General features: G+C 48.3%; 1 protein-coding gene across 3 annotated transcripts in view; it reads left to right on the top strand.

Moving 5' to 3' along the window:
* SCFD1 (sec1 family domain containing 1) overlaps positions 1-25734 on the top strand; it is a 97070-nt gene that overhangs the window by 53099 nt on the left and 18237 nt on the right. For 2 of the 3 annotated variants that reach the window (XM_075613194.1, XM_075613195.1), the window contains exons 16-19: positions 18104-18174; positions 21030-21109; positions 22582-22644; positions 24362-24437. In XM_075613194.1, the coding sequence (XP_075469309.1) occupies positions 18104-18174; positions 21030-21109; positions 22582-22644; positions 24362-24437 (290 nt within the window). Of the gene's footprint in view, positions 1-18103; positions 18175-21029; positions 21110-22581; positions 22645-24361; positions 24441-25734 lie in introns of all 3 variants that reach the window. The other variant, XR_012803745.1, reaches the window with a different exon arrangement.

The following is a 25734-nucleotide window of genomic DNA, read 5'->3' as shown; positions in this document are numbered from 1 at the left end:
AATGCCAGAGTGACCAACTCCAGGCCTCAAGGGCCACCAACCCATCAGGTTTTAAGGATATCCGTGCTTCAGCACAGGAGGCTCCATCAGTGGCTCAGTCAACGACTGCACCATCTGTGCTGAAGCAGGGATATCCTGAAAACCTGACCTGTTGGCCTTTGAGTGATCTACAAAGTGTCTCAGTTGGCGCTTCACAGTGCTTAAATAATAAATATATTAAAGTGACAGTACTAAACTGATTTCAATGTATAGTGATATAAATTAATGAGACTGTGATAATATAGTGTGTGTGAATATCACGTGCGAATTGAAATACTATAGAACACGTGCAGATAGAAGTAAGCGTGCAATGGCACACTTATAGACAGTGAATAAGTACAGGCACACCCCACTTTAAGTACACTCGTGAGTAAGGACATGGTTTCAATAGCCCCATACCCCTGTGTCCGTATGCTCGCCTCGCGAGTACGGACACTTATTCTGCCCTACAGACCGCCGTAGTAGTGACGCGCTGATTCCCCTCGCCCAATAGGTAAACGGCCGCTCGCGCTTGTGCCTGTCAGCACGTCCTGAACAGCAATACCGGCTCCCTACCTGTACCGAAACATCAATAAGTGGGGAAAAGGCAGTGCTTCACTTTAAGTACATTTTCGCTTTACATACATCCTCTGGACCCATTGTGTACGTTAATGTGGGGTATGCCTGTATATACAATCCGTGACAATGAAAGTGTGATAAGGCACTGTAAATAGAGAGAGAAAAAAAATCCCTGCCTCAAACCCAAAAAAGGAACCGTCTCCTGGGTCCCAAACATGTAGAATCTGGAAGGTTTAGGGGAGCAGTGGATGTAGTCCAGTATGTGGGAGAGAAGAAAACAAGAAAAAACAGTGGTGTATATGCAGTAGCGGATTTCCCGTTAGGCCCTGGCATAGGGCAGCAAAAATGTCTGCCCCCTTATACTTTTGCCGCGCTCTCTGACCTATCCGACCTAATGGGAAGTAACTGACGACGCGGACCTCACGGCGTGGCAACGCAGTGTTAAATTACGTTATGAATTCGTGTTACCATGGCAACGTGACGTGTCATTTGACGCTGAGGTTCAGAAGGAGGAGTGGGCGGCAGGTAAGGAGGCAACCATCACAGCTGTGCCTAGGGGCGGCGGATATTGAAATCCGCCGCTGCGCATGTGTGACGATAATGCGCCACATCCCACATATTGAACTATATCCACTGCTCCCCTAAAACTCTGAGATTCTGTTGGCCCTGGAGGACTGGGGTTTGCCACACCTGGGCTAATGCATACATAATCCACTGGTCCTCTTACCACTGGACCAGATAGTCCTGTTATCACTTCTCCAGTCAACACATGGATCCACAATAGGAAACACTTCAGGAGTAGCAAAGCTCTGCAATTGGGGCCCCATTAACCTTCCTTTTTTAATGTAGGACTAGTTTGGAGATCTACTACTCAATGGTGCATCACGTTAATTTGCACCTTTTAATTAGGTTGGTAAGCTTGCGCTTCCTTTCCTTCCACCTCCTGCGTTCTGTTTGCTGAAGCCAGTGAAGTCTTGGAACAGGCCCAGCACATGTCAATGCTTCCAAAAACCCACACATTCTCCGTTCCAAATGTTCACCAACACTCCCAAACCTGTCTTCCCATCGTCAACAGATCCGCCTGCCCTCCCTCCCCATGTCCTCTACTCGAGTTACCCATGGCCGTCCAAAGGTTTTCTGAGAGGTCTTTCTCTGCTCACAGTGTGATCATCATGCCTGGGAGAGGCCGGTCAATGGCCCTTTGTGGTCTTATGGCACTAAGAGACGAGTGCTGTGTAGATGATGTTCATGAAGGCAGGACAGGGGCAATATCTAGATCAGGAGTGGCCAACTCCAGTCCTCAAGGACCACCAGCAGGTCAGGTTTTAAAGATATCCCTGCTTCAGTGCAGGTGGCTCAACAGTGGCTCAGTCATCGACTGCGCCACCTGTGCTGTAGCAGGGATATCCTTAAAACCTGACCTGTTGGTGTTCCCTGAGGACTGGAATTGGCCAACCCAGATCTTGGGGCTGTAGAAATCAACCTAGACACTTCATGTTTATGTTGGGGAAAGGGGGAGATTATAGATGCTATGAATTATGATGAATAAAAAGTAAAATTAGGAAAATAATTCCCTGCCCCGACGAACTTCCAATCTAAGTTTGTTATACTGAGTGCGTTTCATTCATTGCAAGGCACGACGCTTACGTCTTGTTGGCATCACAGACTTCTATTGAGTATCACTCTTTGCATCAGTGTTTCCATTCAGATGTCCAGGTTTGGTCTCAAATCTTACCCATTTGCACCTCGGACATAAATCTATGGAGTGAGCAAACAGAGAGCCTGAGTATCTCATTCACACACTGAGAATGAAACTGCAAAGCACCGAGCATGACACACCGTTCATTATCACTGAGGTTAAAAGACCTTTCAAATAGTCATTTGGGTGGTACAGTATATCATCTCTGGCTGCTTGTGAAGTTCAGCGAGGAAGTCGTTTCTGTTAGAACACAAAGGGGAGTTAATGTTGTTTTCCTCTTTCAGAGCAGCACAGATATTGGGACAGGATGCCTTGTTAGGAAGACTGGATTTATTGGGCATGTGTGTCTACTTAGCCGATCATTACCACTTCACCATGCCAATAAGAATGAAGCACTGTCTTGGCACACTCGCTGGTTTTGTATCCCACGCCATGGCCCGATCTGCACTCTACTGAGAAAAAAAACTAACCCCTTCCCTGCCGGTGGGTGCTTTTCCCTCCCGGTGGCTGCATTGCTTCATATGTGTTGCGTATACACTACATATACATGGAGACTGTGCCTTGATGAACCCTTCACCTGTAAGAATGAGAGTGATAAGCATCTAACACTTTTTTTAACCTGCTGGCTTCACTGCAGTTCCCCAGTTTGAGATGTTCCTGTGGTCCTCCCTGCCTGCTTGTACATGGATTCTTATTTAATGACTTCTCTTCTGGAACAAATGGATAGAGACAGGTGACTGATAAAACTGGAAATGTGGGGTATAATAAGGGAGTACTGTTCACCTCTTCAGTTCCAGTGACCCTTATGCTGAAATTCTGCAATGTGATTCATTTATTTTGGGACAGAATGTGCATGATGAAGTCCCCCAGTTATGTTTCGATTCAGTATATTGCCAATACTCTGCCTGACTGACGGTTGTTGTTGAGGGTTGGATAATTGAACTATATGTGAGGTGGATCGAGCTGAAGTCTTTGGGGCCATCTGATTGTGCAAGATGGTGATGACTCCAAAGATTATGGGGAGCAGCTGATTTGAAGAGAGCTGTCTAGCTGAAGTCTGTGCATGGGGGGGCGGGTGTGGGGAGCACCCCACGGAATTGTTTACAGAAATTCAACATAGATGTAGTTTGTAGGCAACCTTGAAAAACATTTCTTCACAAGTCCTCAGCAGATCCACGATAACTGCCTCCTAACCCACACGCCCATTATAGATTGTTCTTTCATATAAAACCTACCACTGGGTAGAACTGCAAAAAACTCCCTTTTCTCATCTATTTTATGAAATATTTTTTATTGATTTTCCTTTTCATGTAATTAAAGATAAAGCAATTTATGCAGCCATCAAAAGAAGTTACAGTGGGGGAAAACTCTTCTTGGTTCAACATAACTAGCTGTATTTTCTGTGTCTTGGTCTCTCTGTAAAGGGGAAAGAGATTCCATCATAGCAGTTCTGTGTGATTCCTCTGTGTTTAATATTTTAACGCATAGTGAGGAATTCTTATTTAATCCTGTAAATCCTTCTTGAACAAATGGCCATTTCAGTCCCAGTTCCTCCTGATTTGCTGACGTTCTACTGAATTGTAGTTGTGCGGCCGTCTCTCTTGCTCCCGTAATTACTTAGCGTTGAGCCCTGGCTGCGTCTCAGAGCAGCGAGTTAAGCTTTTATTAGGTGTGAGAAATTGCCACTTTAGTCGTGAATGGGAGCCAGAGATTGGGGCTTCTGAGTGCTCCCGGTGTGAGAAACCATTACTGTTGGACTGATTGGTGTGTGTGTGTGTGTGTGTGTGTGTGTGTGTGTGTGTGTGTGTGTGTGTGTGTGTGTGTGTGTGTGTGTGTGTGTGTGTGTGTGTGTGTGTGTGTGTGTGTGTGTGTGTGTGAACTCTTCTCTTTTCTCTGTACACACTCTCTCTAGGTGACCTAATAACATCTTTTGGGTTTAATTATCACCTCTATGCCGACGACACACAAATATACTTTTCAACACCCGACCTTACACCTGCTGTACAAACCAAAGTTTCTGAATGTCTCTCTGCTATATCATCCTGAATGGCCCTCCGACGCCTTCAACTCAACATGGCTAAAACAGAGCTCCTCATACTTCCTCCAAAAACCTGCCCCTACTACAGTACCTCCTTCCACATTACTGTTGGAACTACAATCATTCACCCAGTAGCCCAAGCACGCTGCCTAGGGGTCACACTCGACTCCTCTTTCACATTCGCCCCTCACATTCAAATTTCTAAAACTTGTCGCTTTTTCCTCCGCAATATAACTAAGATACGCCTTTTCCTCTGTTGCTCGACTGCTAAAACTCTGACTCAGGCCCTCATTCTCTCCCGTCTTGATTACTGTAACCTCCTGCTGTCCGGCCTTCCTGCCTCTCACCTGTCTCCCCTACAATCTATCCTTAACGCTGCTGCCAGAATCATTCTACTCTTTCCTAGATCTGTCTCAGCATCTCCCCTCATGAAATCCCTCTCCTGGCTTCCGATCAAATCTCGCATCTCACACTCCATTCTTCTCCTCACTTTTAAAGCTTTGCACTCTTCTGCCCCTCCTTACATCTCAGCCCTAATTTCTCGCTATGCACCATCCCGACTCTTGCGTTCTGCTCAAGGATGTCTTCTTTCTACCCCCTTTGTATCTTAAGCCCTCTCCCGCCTTAAACCTTTTTCACTGACTGCCCCACACCTCTGGAATGCCCTTCCCCTCAGTACCCGACTAGCACCCACTCTATCCACCTTTAAGACCCACCTTAAAACACACTTGCTTAAAGAAGCATATGAATAGCACTGTGGATATTCTGAACACATGATACATAAAGCTTGGCCCCCTGCAGACGCACTTACCAGAACTCCCTCCTACTGTCTCTGTACGTTCTCACTACCTAACAATTAGATTGTAAGCTCCTCGGGGCAGGGACTCCTCTTCCTTAATGTTACTTTTATGTCTAAAGCACTTATTCCCATGATCTGTTATTTATATTATCTGTTATTTATTTGATTACCACATGTATTACTACTGTGGCGCTATATAAATAAAGACATACAATATATATATATATATATATATATATATATATATATATATAATCACTCACTCAGAGACCCGCCCGGGATGTTAATCCCTAATTATTGTGTGTATTAATGTGTAAAATAAGTGTTGAATTAAATGTAAATATGATGTAATAGTTGTAATTTGGGGTGGGGGTGGCATTTGTGTGGTTGTTGGTGAGTCTGTATGGGTGACACTTATTTGTTTGTGTGTGGGTGGCATTTGGGTGGTTGGTGGGGAGTCTGTATGGGTGACAGTGTTATTGCTTGTGAGGGGGGGGGGGTTGAATTTGTTTGGTTGGGGGTGACTGTTGCGCGTGGCGGGATATGATGGTGGTGGTTTGTGCAGGGGCCCTGGCACGTGTCTTTGGAGGGGGACTGCGGGGGTGGCGGGGCACGCAGCAGCAGCGGAGGGTGTGCAGGAGGGGGGGATTGTCACCGGATTATGTTTGGTGGTCTGTCACGTGTAGCGACGGTGCACCTGAAGGTGTATGGTGTGGTGGCAAGAGGGTAGGCTGGCGGGTTCGCCAGTGACTGCAGCGGGGAGGAGGGGGTGGGTTGCACTTGGGTCGGTGGACCGTACTGTGTTTGTGTGGCTGGGACGTATCACCATCCGGTGTACAGTAGGGGGGGGGGTGCCACAGGACGGTGTGCGGGACACAGAGGAACGGCATTTTAAAAATGATGATTAATGTGCAGGGGTGAGGGGGGTTGAGGCGTACGGGAGGGAAGGGGGACGGAAGGAGAGGGTGGCGGGTTATGCAGCGACGCTGCACCGAACGGTGTATGTGGGCCTGGTGAGAGGTGATGGTGGTGGTTTGTGCAGGGTGCCTGGCACGTGTCTGGGAGGGGACCGCGGGGGAGGCGGGGCACGCAGCAGCGGAGGGTGTGCGGGAGGGTGGGGTGCCACAGGACGGTGTATGGTGTGCTGGCGGGTGTGCTGGCGGGTGACTGCACCGGTCGGTGTTGGTGAGGGGGGGGGGTGGAGCGGGAGGGTTAACGCGGTACACTTATTCCCATGATCTGTTATTTATATTATCTGTTATTTATTCGATTACCACATGTATTACTACTGTGAAGCGCTATGTACATTAATGGCGCTATATAAATAAAGACATACAATACAATACACAGGTCCGGATGGTGTGAGTAGTGTGCAAGGGTGATGAGGGGGGGGGGGTGGCAATTTTCAGGCACAAAATCTGCGCTGGGGTTAGTTTCTGAGGTGAGAGCAGGCGGTGAGGCGGGAAAATGGTGTGGTCACGCGTACTCCCAAAGCTCAGTGATTGTTCTGAGTGTGCCAGTGAGGTAGTGGTCAGCAAACCACGTAGGCCAATGAGAGCCGTGCGGGGGCAGGCAGGCCGACGGACCAATCTGATTGCCCAGAGGCACAGCAAACAAACAACGTTTTCAGTTTTATAGATATAGATATATAACCTACCCAAGTCTTAAATTGCAAAGCCAGTACAACCAACCTCACTCACACTGATGAGACCCAGAAGGTAGAAACAGCTGTCTGTGGCTGGGTTTACTGGCTTTGCATCTGATCCCAGACTGTGTTTAAAACAGCGAGCATTGGCGAAAGGGTACAATGGATTTAAGGCAAAAGGTGGCATTTGCATGTAATTTCCCAGAATCCCTTGCTGCAGTGGAAGCTGTGTGCTAGGTGATAATGGTGAAAAGCAGAGTTGCAGACTTGTTGTCTAACAGCGGTGTGCAAACTCCCCGCGCCTGCGCCCCCCCCTTACCTGCTGCCTCCTTGATCACGCTCCCCCTCGCCTCTAATGATGCGTCAAATGACGCTGCGGGGTCATTTGATGTCACATCTCCATGATAACGGGCGTCATTTGACACCGCATTGCGAAGGAGACGCATGGACAAGAAGCCGGTAAGTAAATGTACTGAGGCCTCATGCTCTTAGCACATGGCCTCTGGAACTGCCGCGTGGCCTGCGCCCCCCCAATAAAGTCTCAAGCCCCCCCTTGGGGGGGGGGGGGCGCCACTGGTCTGTCATGTGAATGTGCTCACAAGATATATTTGTCTGTCCTGTCCTTGTTTCCAAGCTGTAGTTGAAAATAACCTCCTCCAGACCCTTTCTCTTATATACCCCCATAGTGTGTGTATGTGTGTGTGTATATGTATTGTATTGTATGTCTTTATTTATATAGCGCCAAAAGTGTACTCAGCGCTTCACAAAGAATACAGTACAGGGAATTAAAATGATACAATAAGTGCAGCAAAATCAGACAATAGGAAAGGAAATCCCTGCCCCGAAGAGCTTACAATCTAAGCGGTATGGTGGGAGACTTACAGAGGCAGTAGGTGAGGGGATAAGTGCTGTATGGCAGTGCTTGGCCACAGTGGGTGATAGGAGTGGCTGAGTATGGGACAGTAACCATGAGTGCAGGCTGTTGGGATGCTTAACTTGTGGGGTGAGTTTTAAGGTTAGTCAGTATTAAATCAGAAGGTTAACACCATTTACAGGGGAAGAGATGGCAGGCTGCATGGGTGATATCAGGTGTGTGGCTTGGTTCAGGCTTACAGTAGGGTAGATCCCCAGCAGCAGGAAGGAGTAGATAGAGGGTGTGAATAGAGGATTTGTGTGGGTGCTTTTTATTGAGGAGTAAAGAAGTTGTTGGGAGAGAGGTGTATAAATAATGGTGCAGTGGGGAGTGGGGAAATTGGAGAAGTTCACAAAGTAGTGAGGAAACAGTAAGCAAAAAAAGCAATAGGTAGGGCATGGTGAGATGCAGGATGAGACAGTCCAGGTATTGGAGGATAGGAAGAGTACAAAGAATCATAGCATTTAGAAAATCAAGATCTCACAGCGGCAGAGTTGTTGTTGTACAGAGTCCAGATCTTCCTCCAATCTTCACCTCCAATTTCAACTCCAAAATTAACTCCATATATGTATATGTATTCACACATACTATGAGGGTATATAAGAGGAAGGGTCTGTAGGAGGTTATTCTCAACTACAGCTTGGAAACAAGGACAGGACTGACAAAAATTCTGATGTTTGTGTGTGATCTGATTGTGATAAGAACAATTCTAACATGGATACAAAAGTAAGATAACACTTGTTACCAGCGACAGAGTGTGGGGGGTGGGGGAGGGGGAAACCCATGTCAAAGAATGTAATAATCAGACAAAATCACAAATCATGTGTTCTCTCAACAATACATTATTAATAACAAAACACAGTTGAAATTTGCTGATATATGTTTCAATGTAATACACATTCACAAATACACAAAATACACACATTCATACTATAAGGAAAGAATTCAAAATATCCAAACAATTATATATAGTTATAGTTATACGATACTGTTTGAAATCCGGAATCAAGAGACAGCTCACAAGGGGGTAGTTGAGAATTTTTTTTTAATTTAGTTTAAGTGGTACATCATAATCCAACATTTCGGTCCTCGTGGAGGGACCTTAATCAGGGTGATATGCATCACATGGCAAAAACAGAGCTCCTCATACTTCCTCCCAAACCTGGCCCTATTCCCTCCTTCCACATTACTGTTGGAAGTACGATCATTCACCCAGTAGCCCAAGCACTCTGCTTAGGGGTCACACTCGACTCCTCTCTCACATTCGCCCCTCACATTCAGAACATTTCTAAAACCTGTTGCTTTTTCCTCCGCAATATCACAAAGATACGCCCTTTCCTCTGTTGCTCGACTGCTAAAACTCTGACTCAGGCCCTCATTCTCTCCCGTCTTGATTACTGTAACCTCCTGCTGTCCGGCCTTCCTGCCTCTCACCTGTCTCCCCTACAATCTATCCTAAACGCTGCTGCCAGAATCACTCTACTTTTTCCTAAATCTGTCTCCGCGTCTCCCCTCATGAAATCCCTCTCCTGGCTTCCGATCAAATCCCGTATCACACACTCAATTCTCCTCCTCACTTTTAATGCTTTACACTCTTCTGCCCCTCCTTACATCTCAGCCCTAATTTCTCGTTATGCACCATCCAGACTCTTGCGTTCCTCTCAAGGATGTCTTCTTTCTACCCCCTTTGTATCTAAAGCCCTCTCCCGCCTTAAACCTTTTCCTTAATGTTACTTTTATGTCTGATGCACTTATTCCCATGACCTGTTATTTATATTATCTGTTATTTATTTGATAACCACGTGTATTACTACTGTGAAGCGCTATGTACATTAATGGCGCTATATAAATAAAGACATACAATACAATACCACTTTCACAAAATACATGTTTTTTTTCTCAACTACCCCCTTGTGTACCGTCTCTTGATTCCGGATTCCAAACGGTATCGTGTAACTGCATAATCTTTATGGGGCATGCACCAACCGTCATACTTTGTTTATGGGAGTGCCAACTGACCTTTTTATTTTATTTATATATATATAATATATATATATATATATATATATATATATATATACATATACTGCCTGCTACTTCCATGTGCGCCTCCGCCGCGCGCTCCTGCAGCCCAGCGATCTCATCTCAAGTTGCAGGAGTTGGGTCGGGGTGGGGGGGGCAGAGGGAACCGGGGGTGTGCGCAGCGGGGACCAGGTTGTGTGTCCGTGTCCCGGAAGCTAGGTTTATTTCCCTCGTCCTGTCCTCCCTGTCCCGTCCCCACAATTTCAGCAGCCAATCAATGTAAAACGTAAAACAGAAATTGTGAGGCGCTTCCAATAAAGGTGTGATAAATATATAAATATATAGTGATAAATAAATATATAGTGATCAGTATAAACAGTGCTCAAAAATAGTAATAGCAAAATTCGCTGCTCAACCCTCTTAGGAGATGTTCCAGTTCCTCCTCTCTTGACTGTTTGGAAGAAGCTTGTGGGGAGCGCAGATTTTCACCATATAAAGGGAAGGAAATATATGATAGTGTAATATGTCCAAACACCTGTAGCAATATGTATGGGGATCGAGATTAAGAACTCACATTCTCCCAGTTAAAATACAGCATTGGAAGACAATCTGAAGACTCTGTAGTTTGCAGGGGGGTCTTGCTTAGGCTACTCTCCCTGGTGTCAGTGGAACAAACCCTCGATGGAAACAGAGACAACTCTAGTGCAACATTGTATGTTCACTAATGATATATTCAATAAAAGCAGTGGTAATTCCCACTTACATTAGCACCACAGAGTCTTCAGATTGTCTTCCAATGCTGTATTTTAACTGGGAGAATGTGAGTTCTTAATCCGATCCCCATACATATTGCTACAGGTGTTTGGACATATTACACTATCATATATTTCCTTCCCTTTATATGGTGAAAATCTGCGCTCCCCACAAGCTTCTTCCAAACAGTCAATGTAAAACGTCTGGACATTGATTGGCTGCTGAAACTGACTTCACGCTGCTGCAGCCGGAGATCACAGATTGAAAAGACTCCCGCGACTGCAGCAGCGTCGACGCCGTACTTTCGGTGACGAAAGCGCGCGCACGTCGCGAAGTGCGCAGCGTGAACAGGGCCTTATCCTGTTACACTGACACTCTACCTGTGCCGGGCCCTCGTTATCCTGTTACACTGACACTGTAACTCTGTGCTGGGCCCTCGTTATCCTGTTACACTGACACACTGACTCTGCTAGTGCTGTGCCCTCGTTATCCTGTTACACTGACACTCTGACTCTGTGCTGGGCCCTCGTTATCCCGTTACACTGACACTGTAACTCTGCTAGTGCTGGGCCCTCGTTATCCTGTTACACTGACACTGTGACTCTGTGCTGGGCCCTCGTTATCCCGTTACACTGACACTGTGACTCTGCTAGTGCTGGGCCCTCGTTATCCTGTTACACTGACACACTGACTCTGCTAGTGCTGGGCCCTCGTTATCCTGTTACACTGACACACTGACTCTGCTAGTGCTGGGCCCTCGTTATCCCGTTACACTGACACACTGACTCTGCTAGTGCTGGGCCCTCGTTATCCTGTTACACTGACACTGTGACTCTGCTAGTGCTGGGCCCTCGTTATCCTGTTACACTGACACACTGACTCTGCTAGTGCTGGGCCCTCGTTATCCTGTTACACTGACACACTGACTCTGCTAGTGCTGGGCCCTCGTTATCCCGTTACACTGACACACTGACTCTGCTAGTGCTGGGCCCTCGTTATCCCGTTACACTGACACACTGACTCTGCTAGTGCTGGGCCCTCGTTATCCTGTTACACTGACACTGTGACTCTGCTAGTGCTGGGCCCTCGTTATCCTGTTACACTGACACTGTGACTCTGCTAGTGCTGGGCCCTCGTTATCCCGTTACACTGACACACTGACTCTGCTAGTGCTGGGCCCTCGTTATCCCGTTACACTGACACACTGACTCTGCTAGTGCTGGGCCCTCGTTATCCTGTTACACTGACACTGTGACTCTGCTAGTGCTGGGCCCTCGTTATCCTGTTACACTGACACTGTGACTCTGCTAGTGCTGGGCCCTCGTTATCCTGTTACACTGACACACTGACTCTGCTAGTGCTGGGCCCTCGTTATCCCGTTACACTGACACACTGACTCTGCTAGTGCTGGGCCCTCGTTATCCCGTTACACTGACACACTGACTCTGCTAGTGCTGGGCCCTCGTTATCCTGTTACACTGACACTGTGACTCTGCTAGTGCTGGGCCCTCGTTATCCTGTTACACTGACACTGTGACTCTGCTAGTGCTGGGCCCTCGTTATCCCGTTACACTGACACACTGACTCTGCTAGTGCTGGGCCCTCGTTATCCCGTTACACTGACACACAGTGACTCTGCTAGTGCTGGGCCCTCGTTATCCCGTTACACTGACACACAGTGACTCTGCTAGTGCTGGGCCCTCGTTATCCTGTTACACTGACACACTGACTCTGGGCCCTCGTTATCCTGTTACACTGACACACTGACTCTGCTAGTGCTGGGCCCTCGTTATCCCGTTACACTGACACACTGACTCTGCTAGTGCTGGGCCCTCGTTATCCCGTTACACTGACACACAGTGACTCTGCTAGTGCTGGTCCCTTGTTATCCTGTTACACTGACACACTGACTCTGCTAGTGCTGGGCCCTCGTTATCCTGTTACACTGACACTGTGACTCTGCTTGTGCTGGGCCCTCGTTATCCTGTTACACTGACACACTGACTCTGCTAGTGCTGGGCCCTCGTTATCCTGTTACACTGACACTGTGACTCTGCTAGTGCTGGGCCCTCGTTATCCTGTTACACTGACACTGTGACTCTGCTAGTGCTGGGCCCTCGTTATCCTGTTACACTGACACTGTGACTCTGTGCTGGGCCCTCGTTATCCTGTTACACTGACACTGTGACTCTGCTAGTGCTGGGCCCTTGTTATCCTGTTACACTGACACTGTGACTCTGCTTGTGCTGGACCCTCGTTATCCCGTTACACTGACACTGTGACTCTGTGCTTGGCCCTCGTTATCCTGTGACACTGTGACTCTGTACTGGGCCCTCGTTATCCCGTTACACTGACACTGTGACTCTGCTTGTGCTGGACCCTCGTTATCCCGTTACACTGACACTGTGACTCTGTGCTGGGCCCTCGTTATCCTGTGACACTGACACTGTGACTCTGTGCTGGACCCTCGTTATCCCGTTACACTGACACTGTGACTCTGTGCTGGGCCCTCGTTATCCTGTTACACTGACACTGTGACTCTGCTTGTGCTGGGCCCTCGTTATCCTGTTACACTGACACTGTGACTCTGCTTGTGCTGGGCCCTCGTTATCCTGTTACACTGACACTGTGACTCTGTGCTGGGCCCTCGTTATCCTGTTACACTGACACTGTGACTCTGCTAGTGCTGGGCCCTCGTTATCCTGTTACACTGACACTGTGACTCTGCTAGTGCTGGGCCCTCGTTATCCTGTTACACTGACACTGTGACTCTGTGCTGGGCCCTCGTTATCCTGTTACACTGACACTGTGACTCTGCTAGTGCTGGGCCCTCGTTATCCTGTTACACTGACACTGTGACTCTGTGCTGGGCCCTCGTTATCCCGTTACACTGACACTGTGACTGTGTGCTGGGCCCTCGTTATCCTGTTACACTGACACTGTGACTCTGCTAGTGCTGGGCCCTCGTTATCCTGTTACACTGATACACTGACTCTGCTTGTGCTGGGCCCTCGTTATCCTGTAACACTGACACTGTGACTCTGCTAGTGCTGGGCCCTCGTTATCCTGTTACACTGACACTGTGACTCTGTGCTGGGCCCTCGTTATCCTGTTACACTGACACTGTGACTCTGCTAGTGCTGGGCCCTCGTTATCCTGTGACACTGACACTGTGACTCTGCTAGTGCTGGGCCCTCGTTATCCTGTTACACTGACTCTGTTAGTGCTGGGCCCTCGTTATCCTGTTACACTGACACTGTGACTCTGCTAGTGCTGGGCCCTCGTTATCCTGTTACACTGACACTGTGACTGTGTGCTGGGCCCTCGTTATCCTGTTACACTGACACTGTGACTCTGCTAGTGCTGGGCCCTCGTTATCCTGTTACACTGACTCTGTTAGTGCTGGGCCCTCGTTATCCTGTTACACTGACACTGTGACTCTGCTAGTGCTGGGCCCTCGTTATCCTGTTACACTGACACTGTGACTGTGTGCTGGACCCTCGTTATCCCGTTGACACTGACACTGTGACTCTGGTTGTGCTGGACCCTTGTTATCCTGTTACACTGACACTGTGACTCTGTGCTGGGCCCTCGTTATCCCGTTACACTGACACTGTGACTCTGCTTGTGCTGGACCCTCGTTATCCCGTTACACTGACACTGTGACTCTGTGCTGGACCCTCGTTATCCCGTTACACTGACACTGTGACTCTGTGCTTGGCCCTCGTTATCCTGTGACACTGTGACTCTGTGCTGGGCCCTCGTTGTCCTGTGACACTGACACTGTGACTCTGTGCTGGGCCCTCGTTATCCCGTTACACTGACACTGTGACTCTGCTTGTGCTGGACCCTCGTTATCCCGTTACACTGACACTGTGACTCTGTGCTTGGCCCTCGTTATCCTGTGACACTGTGACTCTGTACTGGGCCCTCGTTATCCCGTTACACTGACACTGTGACTCTGCTTGTGCTGGACCCTCGTTATCCCGTTACACTGACACTGTGACTCTGTGCTGGGCCCTCGTTATCCTGTGACACTGACACTGTGACTCTGTGCTGGACCCTCGTTATCCCGTTACACTGACACTGTGACTCTGTGCTGGGCCCTCGTTATCCTGTTACACTGACACTGTGACTCTGCTTGTGCTGGACCCTCGTTATCCCGTTACACTGACACTGTGACTCTGTGCTTGGCCCTCGTTATCCTGTGACACTGTGACTCTGTACTGGGCCCTCGTTATCCCGTTACACTGACACTGTGACTCTGCTTGTGCTGGACCCTCGTTATCCCGTTACACTGACACTGTGACTCTGTGCTGGGCCCTCGTTATCCTGTGACACTGACACTGTGACTCTGTGCTGGACCCTCGTTATCCCGTTACACTGACACTGTGACTCTGTGCTGGGCCCTCGTTATCCTGTTACACTGACACTGTGACTCTGCTTGTGCTGGGCCCTCGTTATCCTGTTACACTGACACTGTGACTCTGCTTGTGCTGGGCCCTCGTTATCCTGTTACACTGACACTGTGACTCTGTGCTGGGCCCTCGTTATCCTGTTACACTGACACTGTGACTCTGCTAGTGCTGGGCCCTCGTTATCCTGTTACACTGACACTGTGACTCTGCTAGTGCTGGGCCCTCGTTATCCTGTTACACTGACACTGTGACTCTGTGCTGGGCCCTCGTTATCCTGTTACACTGACACTGTGACTCTGCTAGTGCTGGGCCCTCGTTATCCTGTTACACTGACACTGTGACTCTGTGCTGGGCCCTCGTTATCCCGTTACACTGACACTGTGACTGTGTGCTGGGCCCTCGTTATCCTGTTACACTGACACTGTGACTCTGCTAGTGCTGGGCCCTCGTTATCCTGTTACACTGATACACTGACTCTGCTTGTGCTGGGCCCTCGTTATCCTGTAACACTGACACTGTGACTCTGCTAGTGCTGGGCCCTCGTTATCCTGTTACACTGACACTGTGACTCTGTGCTGGGCCCTCGTTATCCTGTTACACTGACACTGTGACTCTGCTAGTGCTGGGCCCTCGTTATCCTGTGACACTGACACTGTGACTCTGCTAGTGCTGGGCCCTCGTTATCCTGTTACACTGACTCTGTTAGTGCTGGGCCCTCGTTATCCTGTTACACTGACACTGTGACTCTGCTAGTGCTGGGCCCTCGTTATCCTGTTACACTGACACTGTGACTGTGTGCTGGGCCCTCGTTATCCTGTTACACTGACACTGTGACTCTGCTAGTGCTGGGCCCTCGTTATCCTGTTACACTGACTCTGTTAGTGCTGGGCCCTCGTTATCCTGTTACACTGACACTGTGACTCTGCTAGTGCTGGGCCCTCGTTATCCTGTTACACTGACACTGTGACTGTGTGCTGGACCCTCGTTATCCCGTTGACACTGACACTGTGACTCTGGTTGTGCTGGACCCTTGTTATCCTGTTACACTGACACTGTGACTCTGTGCTGGGCCCTCGTTATCCCGTTACACTGACACTGTGACTCTGCTTGTGCTGGACCCTCGTTATCCCGTTACACTGACACTGTGACTCTGTGCTGGACCCTCGTTATCCCGTTACACTGACACTGTGACTCTGTGCTTGGCCCTCGTTATCCTGTGACACTGTGACTCTGTGCTGGGCCCTCGTTGTCCTGTGACACTGACACTGTGACTCTGTGCTGGGCCCTCGTTATCCCGTTACACTGACACTGTGACTCTGCTTGTGCTGGACCCTCGTTATCCCGTTACACTGACACTGTGACTCTGTGCTTGGCCCTCGTTATCCCATTACTACACTGTGACTCTGCTAGTGCTGGGCCCTCGTTATCCTGTGACACTGACACTGTGACTCTGTGCTGGGCCCTCGTTATCCTGTTACACTGACACTGGGACTCTGTGCTGGGTCGGGCCCTCGTTATCCTGTTACACTGACACTGGGACTCTGTGCTGGGTCGGGCCCTCGTTATCCTGTTACACTGACACTGTGACTCTGCTAGTGCTGGGCCCTCGTTATCCTGTGACAATGACACACTGACTCTGCTAGTGCTGGGCCCTCGTTATCCTGTTACACTGACACTGTGACTCTGTGCTGGGCCCTCGTTATCCCGTTACACTGACACTGTGACTCTGCTAGTGCTGGGCCCTCGTTATCCTGTGACACTGACACTGTGACTCTGCTAGTGCTGGGCCCTCGTTATCCTGTGACAATGACACACTGACTCTGCTAGTGCTGGGCCCTCGTTATCCTGTTACACTGACACTGTGACTCTGTGCTGGGCCCTCGTTATCCCGTTACACTGACACTGTGACTGTGTGCTGGGCCCTCGTTATCCTGTTACACTGACACTGTGACTCTGTGCTGGACCCTCGTTATCCCGTTACACTGACACTGTGACTCTGTGCTGGACCCTCGTTATCCCGTTACACTGACACTGTGACTCTGGTTGTGCTGGACCCTTGTTATCCTGTTACACTGACACTGTGACTCTGTGCTGGACCCTCGTTATCCCGTTACACTGACACTGTGACTCTGCTTGTGCTGGACCCTCGTTATCCCGTTACACTGACACTGTGACTCTGTGCTGGACCCTCGTTATCCCGTTACACTGACACTGTGACTCTGCTTGTGCTGGACCCTCGTTATCCCGTTACACTGACACTGTGACTCTGTGCTGAACCCTCGTTATCCCGTTACACTGACACTGTGACTGTGGTTGTGCTGGACCCTTGTTATCCTGTTACACTGACACTGTGACTCTGTGCTGGACCCTCGTTATCCCGTTACACTGACACTGTGACTCTGCTTGTGCTGGACCCTCGTTATCCTGTTACACTGACACTGTGACTCTGTGCTGGACCCTCGTTATCCCGTTACACTGACACTGTGACTCTGCTTGTGCTGGACCCTCGTTATCCCGTTACACTGACACTGTGACTCTGTGCTTGGCCCTCGTTATCCTGTGACACTGTGACTCTGTACTGGGCCCTCGTTATCCCGTTACACTGACACTGTGACTCTGCTTGTGCTGGACCCTCGTTATCCCGTTACACTGACACTGTGACTCTGTGCTGGGCCCTCGTTATCCTGTGACACTGACACTGTGACTCTGTGCTGGACCCTCGTTATCCCGTTACACTGACACTGTGACTCTGTGCTGGGCCCTCGTTATCCTGTTACACTGACACTGTGACTCTGCTTGTGCTGGACCCTCGTTATCCCGTTACACTGACACTGTGACTCTGCTTGTGCTGGACCCTCGTTATCCCGTTACACTGACACTGTGACTCTGTGCTGGGCCCTCGTTATCCTGTGACACTGACACTGTGACTCTGTGCTGGACCCTCGTTATCCCGTTACACTGACACTGTGACTCTGTGCTGGGCCCTCGTTATCCTGTGACACTGACACTGTGACTCTGCTTGTGCTGGACCCTCGTTATCCCGTCACTAACACTGGATGTGTCGGGTACACACAGCTTATCATAACATGCATGTTTGAAGCTTCATATATAGCTCCCATGTATTTAATGTTTCCATTTATTTGTGGTCAAGTGTAACAAATGATGATGCTAGTATAGGACGTGTTACATGTTTGTACCTTTTTGCTTTTGTTTGTGTAGCTGGAACTCCAGAAGACAAGATGAGACTGTTCCTGATATATTACATCAGCTCCATGCAGCCGCCCTCTGAGGTACAGTGCAATACTGTATACAAGTAACAGAACAGTGGGTAGTAAACCCTTGTATAAAACCCTTGTAAATGTCTGTGGGCCATGCTTTATTTTCAATGTCGTCCCTATTAACTCCAAACACACCCCTGCTTCCCTGTCTTGTGGGTTAGCTTGCTATTTCTCTTGACATATAAGCAGCTGGACAGTTGTTGGTTTGAGAGGAGGAAAGGAAATACAGGAGGGTATTTCTGGAGAAGTGGGGATCGGTGTGACTACTTGTTGAGACACAAAATGTGGGGGGACGGCTGTGAGATGGTTGCTGGAAAAGAGATGGGGCTCCCCAACCTAGCTTGTCCCCCAGTGCTACAGGAGTGATTGGGTTTGTTTAAGATGTGGTGAGGTATTTTCCTAATCTATTCACATTTGTACTCGTCTTGTATTTTTATCTACATTGTCTCTCGTGTGTCGTTCCCTCACTTGTGCATCTCTCTAAGCTCCTTTTCATTGGTCTTCAGTCTTTCGAACCTCAATTTGTCACTTTTTCTCCCACCTCCTTCACTCCTGTATTTCTCCTATCTCCTCAGCCTGCTTTACTGTAGCGCTCTCATCATTCACATGTGCATGTCTTGCTGGTGCACATTAATACTTTTTCCTTGCATTGTCTATGTGTGTCCTGCTTCCCTTGCTGGCAACTCGTCTCTGCACCACATCCTCAAGAAGGGGGATCTCCGCTGATCATTTTCATGTGTTATTTGAACTAAACAAGCTTCCTTTGTGTACGAGGACTGGGGAGGGTGGAATACAAATATCTTCCTAAACCTTCTCCCTGGGAGGAAACTGTATCTGGTCCCTTCCCAGCAGAGGGCTCCTCTTTCTCGGACACGGTCTCCGTTGTGTCAGACACAGCTCGGTGCCTTCCTGTTTGGCAATACCATGAATAGAAGGCCGCAGAAGAGTGTGCCTGGAATTCAGAGAGCGCGGTACAGAGCGTGTGCAGGGTGTTAGTGAGGAACGGTCTGTCCTCATAGCTAGCATCATGCCTGAGCTGTATATGCCAACCCACCCTATGTATCATAACGTAGTGTAAGCCGTATGTGTCCCTGTATGAGGGAACCGCTGCCAGAAGCACCAGGCACCTCTGTCATTTGCAGGGTCTTGTTGAAATTCAGTTTAACAATTGGTTGGTCTTTGTGGCAAGAGTGGTCTCACTAAGCTTGTCCATGTGGTCAGTGGGATAACATTATGCCCAGGACATACATGAAAACAGAGGTAACTGTCAATGTATTACTTCCTGGTAAAACATTTTATAAGTAACATTAGCCTTCTTTCTGTCAGCAGCGTTAGTAAGTGGTCAATAGGATTACGTTCTTCAGAAGGTTTCAGTGGGGTCTCGGCATTGCCTTTATGATCTCTGAGAGACTTTTCTGCGTGGTACTTTTAATATCAGACACACTTCTTTGGGGTCTAGAAGATATCAGTAGGATTTTTCCAAAAAAGACCAGAGGAGCGCAGCTTTCAGCCATGAAAAATAAGAAAACATCACATAGTATAGCAATGTCGTGAAATAATGTGTTAGTAATGTGGCAGGCTCACAAATGGCTACTCACATTGGGGTAGCAAAAAAGGAGAAGTCATCCAACTTAGAAGGGTGGATATTCCCTGGTGTATGTGCAGCAACTACCAGCAACTGATCTCCAGGAAAAAGGAGAAGTCATCCAACTTAGAGGGGTGCATGTTCCCTGGTGTATGTGCAGCAACTACCAGCAACTGATCTCCAGGAAAAAGGAAAAAGACCAAATAGTGTAGATGGCAAAAATATATTCTTAAAACATACTACAAATGGGGGCTTACACTTAGGATGATCAAAGACAGCATTAACAGCAGCAGATAGCGGGTAAACAGTGGGTCGCGATCTCCCTGTGTCCCGTATGGATCTCTGCTGCTTGGGAACGCTCCTGCATCCACGCCGGCGGTCCGCGTCACTTCCGATGCGTCTGGGACTTCCGGGCTTTTGTGATGAGGGCGCGTTCTCGATCTTCCTTCTGGAGTTTAGTTGGACTGGACACTACGCGTTTCGCCGTTGAGATGGTCGGCTTTGTCAGGACTCCTGGAAGTTGCTGCACTAACACCAGGGAACATCCACCCCTCTAAGTTGGATGACTGCTCCTTTTTTGCTACCCCAATGTGAGTAGCCATGTGTGAGCCTGCCACATTACTAACACATTATTTCACGACATTGCTATACTATGTGATGTTTTCTTATTTTTCATGGCTGAAAGCTGCGCTCCTCTGGTCTTTTTTGGAATAATTCTACATGCAAGACTTTTGAAACAGTCTTTCACCAAGGGATGAGTGTGTCTGTTCAGCCTCTTATATCTGAGCACTTTATTTCACTGAATTTTGTCACTTATTTTGTCATTATATTTTGGCACCTATATATATTTATTCACTTATAATTTATGCACTTTAGTGGGTTTGTTAGAGTGCTATCAAGCACCTTCTCTGTCATCAGTAGGATTTTGCCTGGTCTTCCTGGGGGTATGTGGGGAACCAATATGATCCTACATGGTCACCAGGAGGCTTCAGTAATTGGTTCTTATCAGAATTCGGCCTGAAGTCATTCAGTATCAATAACAACATCTCCATGCTCAGCCTGTTATTGGTGGCGGTATCTATCGGATTAAGTTAGGTCCTCATGAGGTTATCAATTGGGTCTCTGAGGTCACCCGGTGGTTTCACTCTTGAGGCTCATTTGGATTAGGTTTCCTTGTGTTTTCAGTCCACAATGTTAAGGATTATCTCCAGGGTCAGTGGGAGCTTCCTACAGATCTCTTGGTGACTCCTACACTGATGACTCTGTTCTTCTGTCCTTCTAGACCGACCTGGACCAGTATAAGAAGGCTCTGGAGGATGCAGGCTGCAGTCTGGCACCTTTGCACTACATCAAACAGTGGAAGTAAGCACATTCCTCCCCCATCATTTCCAAGAAGCAGCTATATGTGTGCAAAGCCTGCGCTACCCCCTTATTACTGTGTGTTTGTATTGTGTGGATAGTCTCCGCAGGGCAGTATATGCTACCCCCTTATTACTGTGTGTTTGTATTGTGTGGATAGTCTCCGCAGGGCAGTATATGCTACCCCCTTATTACTGTGTGTTTGTATTGTGTGGATAGTCTCCGCAGGGCAGTATATGCTACCCCCTTATTACTGTGTGTTTGTATTGTGTGGATAGTCTCCGCAGGGCAGTATATGCTACCCCCTTATTACTGTGTGTTTGTATTGTGTGGATAGTCTCCGCAGGGCAGTATATGCTACCCCCTTATTACTGTGTGTTTGTATTGTGTGGATAGTCTCCGCAGGGCGGTATATGCTACCCCCTTATTACTGTGTGTTTGTATTGTGTGGATAGTCTCCGCAGGGCGGTATATGCTACCCCCTTATTACTGTGTGTTTGTATTGTGTGGATAGTCTCCGCAGGGCGGTATATGCTACCCCCTTATTACTGTGTGTTTGTATTGTGTGGATAGTCTCCGCAGGGCAGTATATGCTACCCCCTTATTACTGTGTGTTTGTATTGTATGGATAGTCTCCGCAGGGCGGTATATGCTACCCCCTTATTACTGTGTGTTTGTATTGTGTGGATAGTCTCCGCAGGGCAGTATATGCTACCCCCTTATTACTGTGTGTTTGTATTGTGTGGATAGTCTCCGCAGGGCGGTATATGCTACCCCCTTATTACTGTGTGTTTGTATTGTGTGGATAGTCTCCGCAGGGCAGTATATGCCAACGAGTCCCGCTTTTTATTTATTTCAAATTAAAGTCAGTCCGCTTGTGGGAACTTGGGGAGGACACCAATCACAGATCTACAACCAGTAACTACCGAAAACATATAGGGGAACGAAAAGAAAGACCAACAAAGGACGGGAAACACGAATGGGAGCAGGAAAGATGGCTGCCAGGGTTTTAGGATTTGTTTGCCATGTTTTGTTTTAAAAAGGCAGGTTTTTAATTCCCTTCTGAATGGAAGTAAAGCTTCCTGGTTTCTGAAAGCAGCAGGGAGCTTATTCCACAGTCTTGGGGCGGTTCTTGGTGACTCTCCCTCCAGTTTTATTGGCCTTAAACCGAGGCTCAATCAGTTGAGGGGCCATGGCAGATCTGAGAGCCCGATTGGGGGTGTTGCTGATTAGTCAGTTCTGAAGGTAAGGGGTGGGGGGGCTAGTCCATGGATAGCCTTAAAGATAAGGGTCAAGATATTAAAATGAACCCTTTTCTTCCCCCGGGAGCCAGTGCAGATCTTTGTAATACTGGCGAGGTGTGGTTTATGTACTCATGTTTTGCAAAGACATCACTAACAATGCATTGCAAGCCCCTCTGGCGGAGGAGGGGTTTAAGTAGCACTAATTTCTACCTTTTTGATGCTTTACCCCAGGGCTTTTGCCAAGATGGCATCCGCGCCTGCCAGCTACGGGATTGGCGCTACGAAATCCAAAGGGTAAGAGGGCAGTGTAATTATGTCACTGCTAGGATCACTATAAGATTGTGATAACGCGCCTTGTACTTCGCTATCTGCCACCTTGTTAACCCTGTAGCAGCTGAATATTCTGTGCAGAGCAGTGAAGGGGTTAATTATGCACCCTGCGTTACTAGTGCCCCCTATATGCACAAAATATTCAACATGTGTGTCTGTGGTGGGAATTCCTTTCTCGGGAATTTCGCTCACTCTCACTATATACTCTCACTATATACTCTCACTATATACTCTCACTATATACTCTCACTATATACTATCACTATATACTATCACTATATACTATCACTATAAATAAGGCAAAATGGGGGATTTTTGAGGACTTTACTAAAATCGTTGGGGACGTTTCCAAAGTTGCAAAGCTTCACTATTTTCTAACAAAAAAAGAAAAACATGATTTGTTTTTTGCTTTTTTTAGACACAATTAAAAAACACAAAGTGAGTTTCCGTGACACTACATTTTGTGCAGATTTAGTAAATACAAATCCCATGTTGTGAGCACATTCACACATCTCAGACAGGTCTGCAACCTGCCCTGCCCCATTATCTCCTGACATACAGTGCTTCTACTGCAGCCAGGGATTCTGGGTAATGACATGCAAATAAGCAAACAGTGTCACCTTTTGCTTCAAATCCATTTTAACATGCAGCCCTATAAGCATTAGAAAGATTTACAAGACTCGTATAATCGAAATCGATCACAACCCTAATTATCTGCTGATTGCTCAGAGAAATCGGCAACAAGTAGAGTTTTACTGACTGGGGAAGTGCATCTTTTTAACCCCTCAGTTACCAGAGAGGCCAGAGTTAAAGCAATGGTTGGTTTGGGGCCGGGCTGGTTAATGCTGTATACTAATGATGTGGGCCGAAAAATAGATGAGCAACTAGATTATTTTGTAACGGAGACAATAAACCTCTGAGCAGCCTTTAATGGTGCGGTTATATAGTAGTTATTGGGGGATAAAAGATTTCTGGTTACGTTCTCCTAAGAGGGCCGGACACAAAGCTGGGCCTGAAAAGGAGAATTGGGTTTCACAGGAAGCAGCAAATGCAAACTCCAATGTAAGCGGATCGGTTCCTTCTAGAGAGGAACGTGTTTATCTCTAATATACTATATTAAAAGCCTTTCTGAGGCCGAGCAACGCGTTACTTTTTGTATTTGCCTGCCTTTCAAGTCGAGGGAGTCTGGAAGCCTATAGAGATACTCGGTATCATTACAGGGCAGCACGTTCATTTTCAGTGGGCTTTGAAAGGACCCATTTAACGTGTATGTGAACGTGCCTGTGTGTGAGACCTAGACCTGTGTTTGCTGATCTCCTTACCTGTATGTGACCCGTGCAGCTTGTGGGTTGGGTTTCCACCCCTCCCAGTAACATTGTGTCATTAACATTCCTTTAGTAGCGAGTACAAAGTGCCTCTGTGCCCTGCTCTGGGAAGGGACAGATGCTGCCAGGACTGGTACTAAGCAGCCCCCCTCGCCTATAGTGTGTCTCTTATTCTCTCTCCGCCCCCCCCCCCCCCCCCCCCCCCCCGGCAGAACCAGCAGCACCACAGACACACATCCAAGAACTGAACCCTTCAAAGCCACAAACTGTGTCTCAGGTATAATGCTCCCTCTCTGTGATACCCCAGCAGGGAGGGGGGCATATTTTAAACCTGTGCTTCCTTCGTGTGCTTCCAGCTTGCTCTCCAGAGTTATGAATACGGGATCACAGTTCGTCATGGAGGGGGTGAAAAACCTGGTCCTAAAGCAGCAGGTAAACAGCCTTAGGATTATGAGGGCTTTGGCAAATGTTAGCCCAACTGTGCCAGCCTGTCGGCTTCTCACCTGCAGCTGCCGACAGGCACCGGGAGTGGAGCCAGGCCGCTAGCCTTCACTTCATACCCAGCTGTTGTGTGTTCGGGGGCAGCACCATTCCTAGTGCAGTTTGGGGTTGGCCTGCTGGCATCATGCTTCTGTGCATCAAGATCCTTTTAATGCATCATCAGACAACAGGAAATCAGTTCTAACAATATCCTATGACATCACACTGCACTTTCCTTCCTTCCATCTAGCCGAAATAAAACACGATTCATAGTTAATATTTTATTAATCTGAAGGGTAAAAAAAATATCCCTCTCTCTCTCTCTCCCCCTCTCTCTCTCTCTCCCCCTCTCTCTCTCTCTCCCCCTCTCTCTCTCTCCCCCTCTCTCCCTCTCCCCCTCTCTCTCTCTCCCCCTCTCTCTCTCTCTCCCCCTCTCTCTCTCTCCCTCTCTCTCCCCCTCTCTCCCTCTCCCCCTCTCTCTCTCTCCCCCTCTCTCTCTCTCCCCCTGTCTCTCTCTTCCTCTCTCTTTCTCTCTCTTTAAAATATCACTTGTGAGCACATTCCCATGTCCCAGACCCTGCTTTTCACCCAGCGTGCTTCCACTGCAGCAACATGCAAATGAGCACACTGTTACCTTTTGCTTCAAATCCATTTTGACATGACCCCTATAAGCTTATGCTTGCTGCATTGCACAGCTTTTCAGCACAGCCTGGTTAAGATGCACAGCCAGTAAACCTACTCGCTCACAGCTGTTTTATTTTCGGGGCTCGACAAATGTGGTCGGCCGGGGGCAACTGCATTGTGGCCGCTGTCGACTGCGTACCTGCGGCGATGTCCCCCGGCGTCTCTCGGTCTTCTCCGTCTTGAACTTTAAAATCAAAATGGCCGCACGGCGTTATATGATGGTGCGTTGCCATGGTAACAAGACGCTGCATGATGTCCCGGCGGCATGTTAAGCGTTTTGTTACCATGGCAACACGGCGGCTATGACGCCGCGTGGCCATTTGGAATAGTGCTGCAGGAGAAAAACATGATTTTAAAGGCGACAAGACAGCAGAAGGCTGGGAGACGCCGCCAGGACCCGCAACCGGACCCGCCGCAGGTAAGTGTCGTGCAGGGGGGAGGCAAGTGACTTTTTTGGGGGGGCGAGTGGGTTTTGGCCCAGTTTGTCGGGCTATATACACTCACACACACTCTACAGGGAAGCGATGAGGCTCTGTGCCCGGCCTGGTGCTTCCTCACTTCTATA

The sequence above is a fragment of the Ascaphus truei genome, chromosome 9 (assembly GCF_040206685.1).
Source record: "Ascaphus truei isolate aAscTru1 chromosome 9, aAscTru1.hap1, whole genome shotgun sequence".
Taxonomy (NCBI): Eukaryota; Metazoa; Chordata; class Amphibia; order Anura; family Ascaphidae; genus Ascaphus; species Ascaphus truei.
The sequence above is the reverse complement of the archived record's forward strand: the minus strand, read 5'-3'. Positions and strand labels throughout refer to the sequence as shown.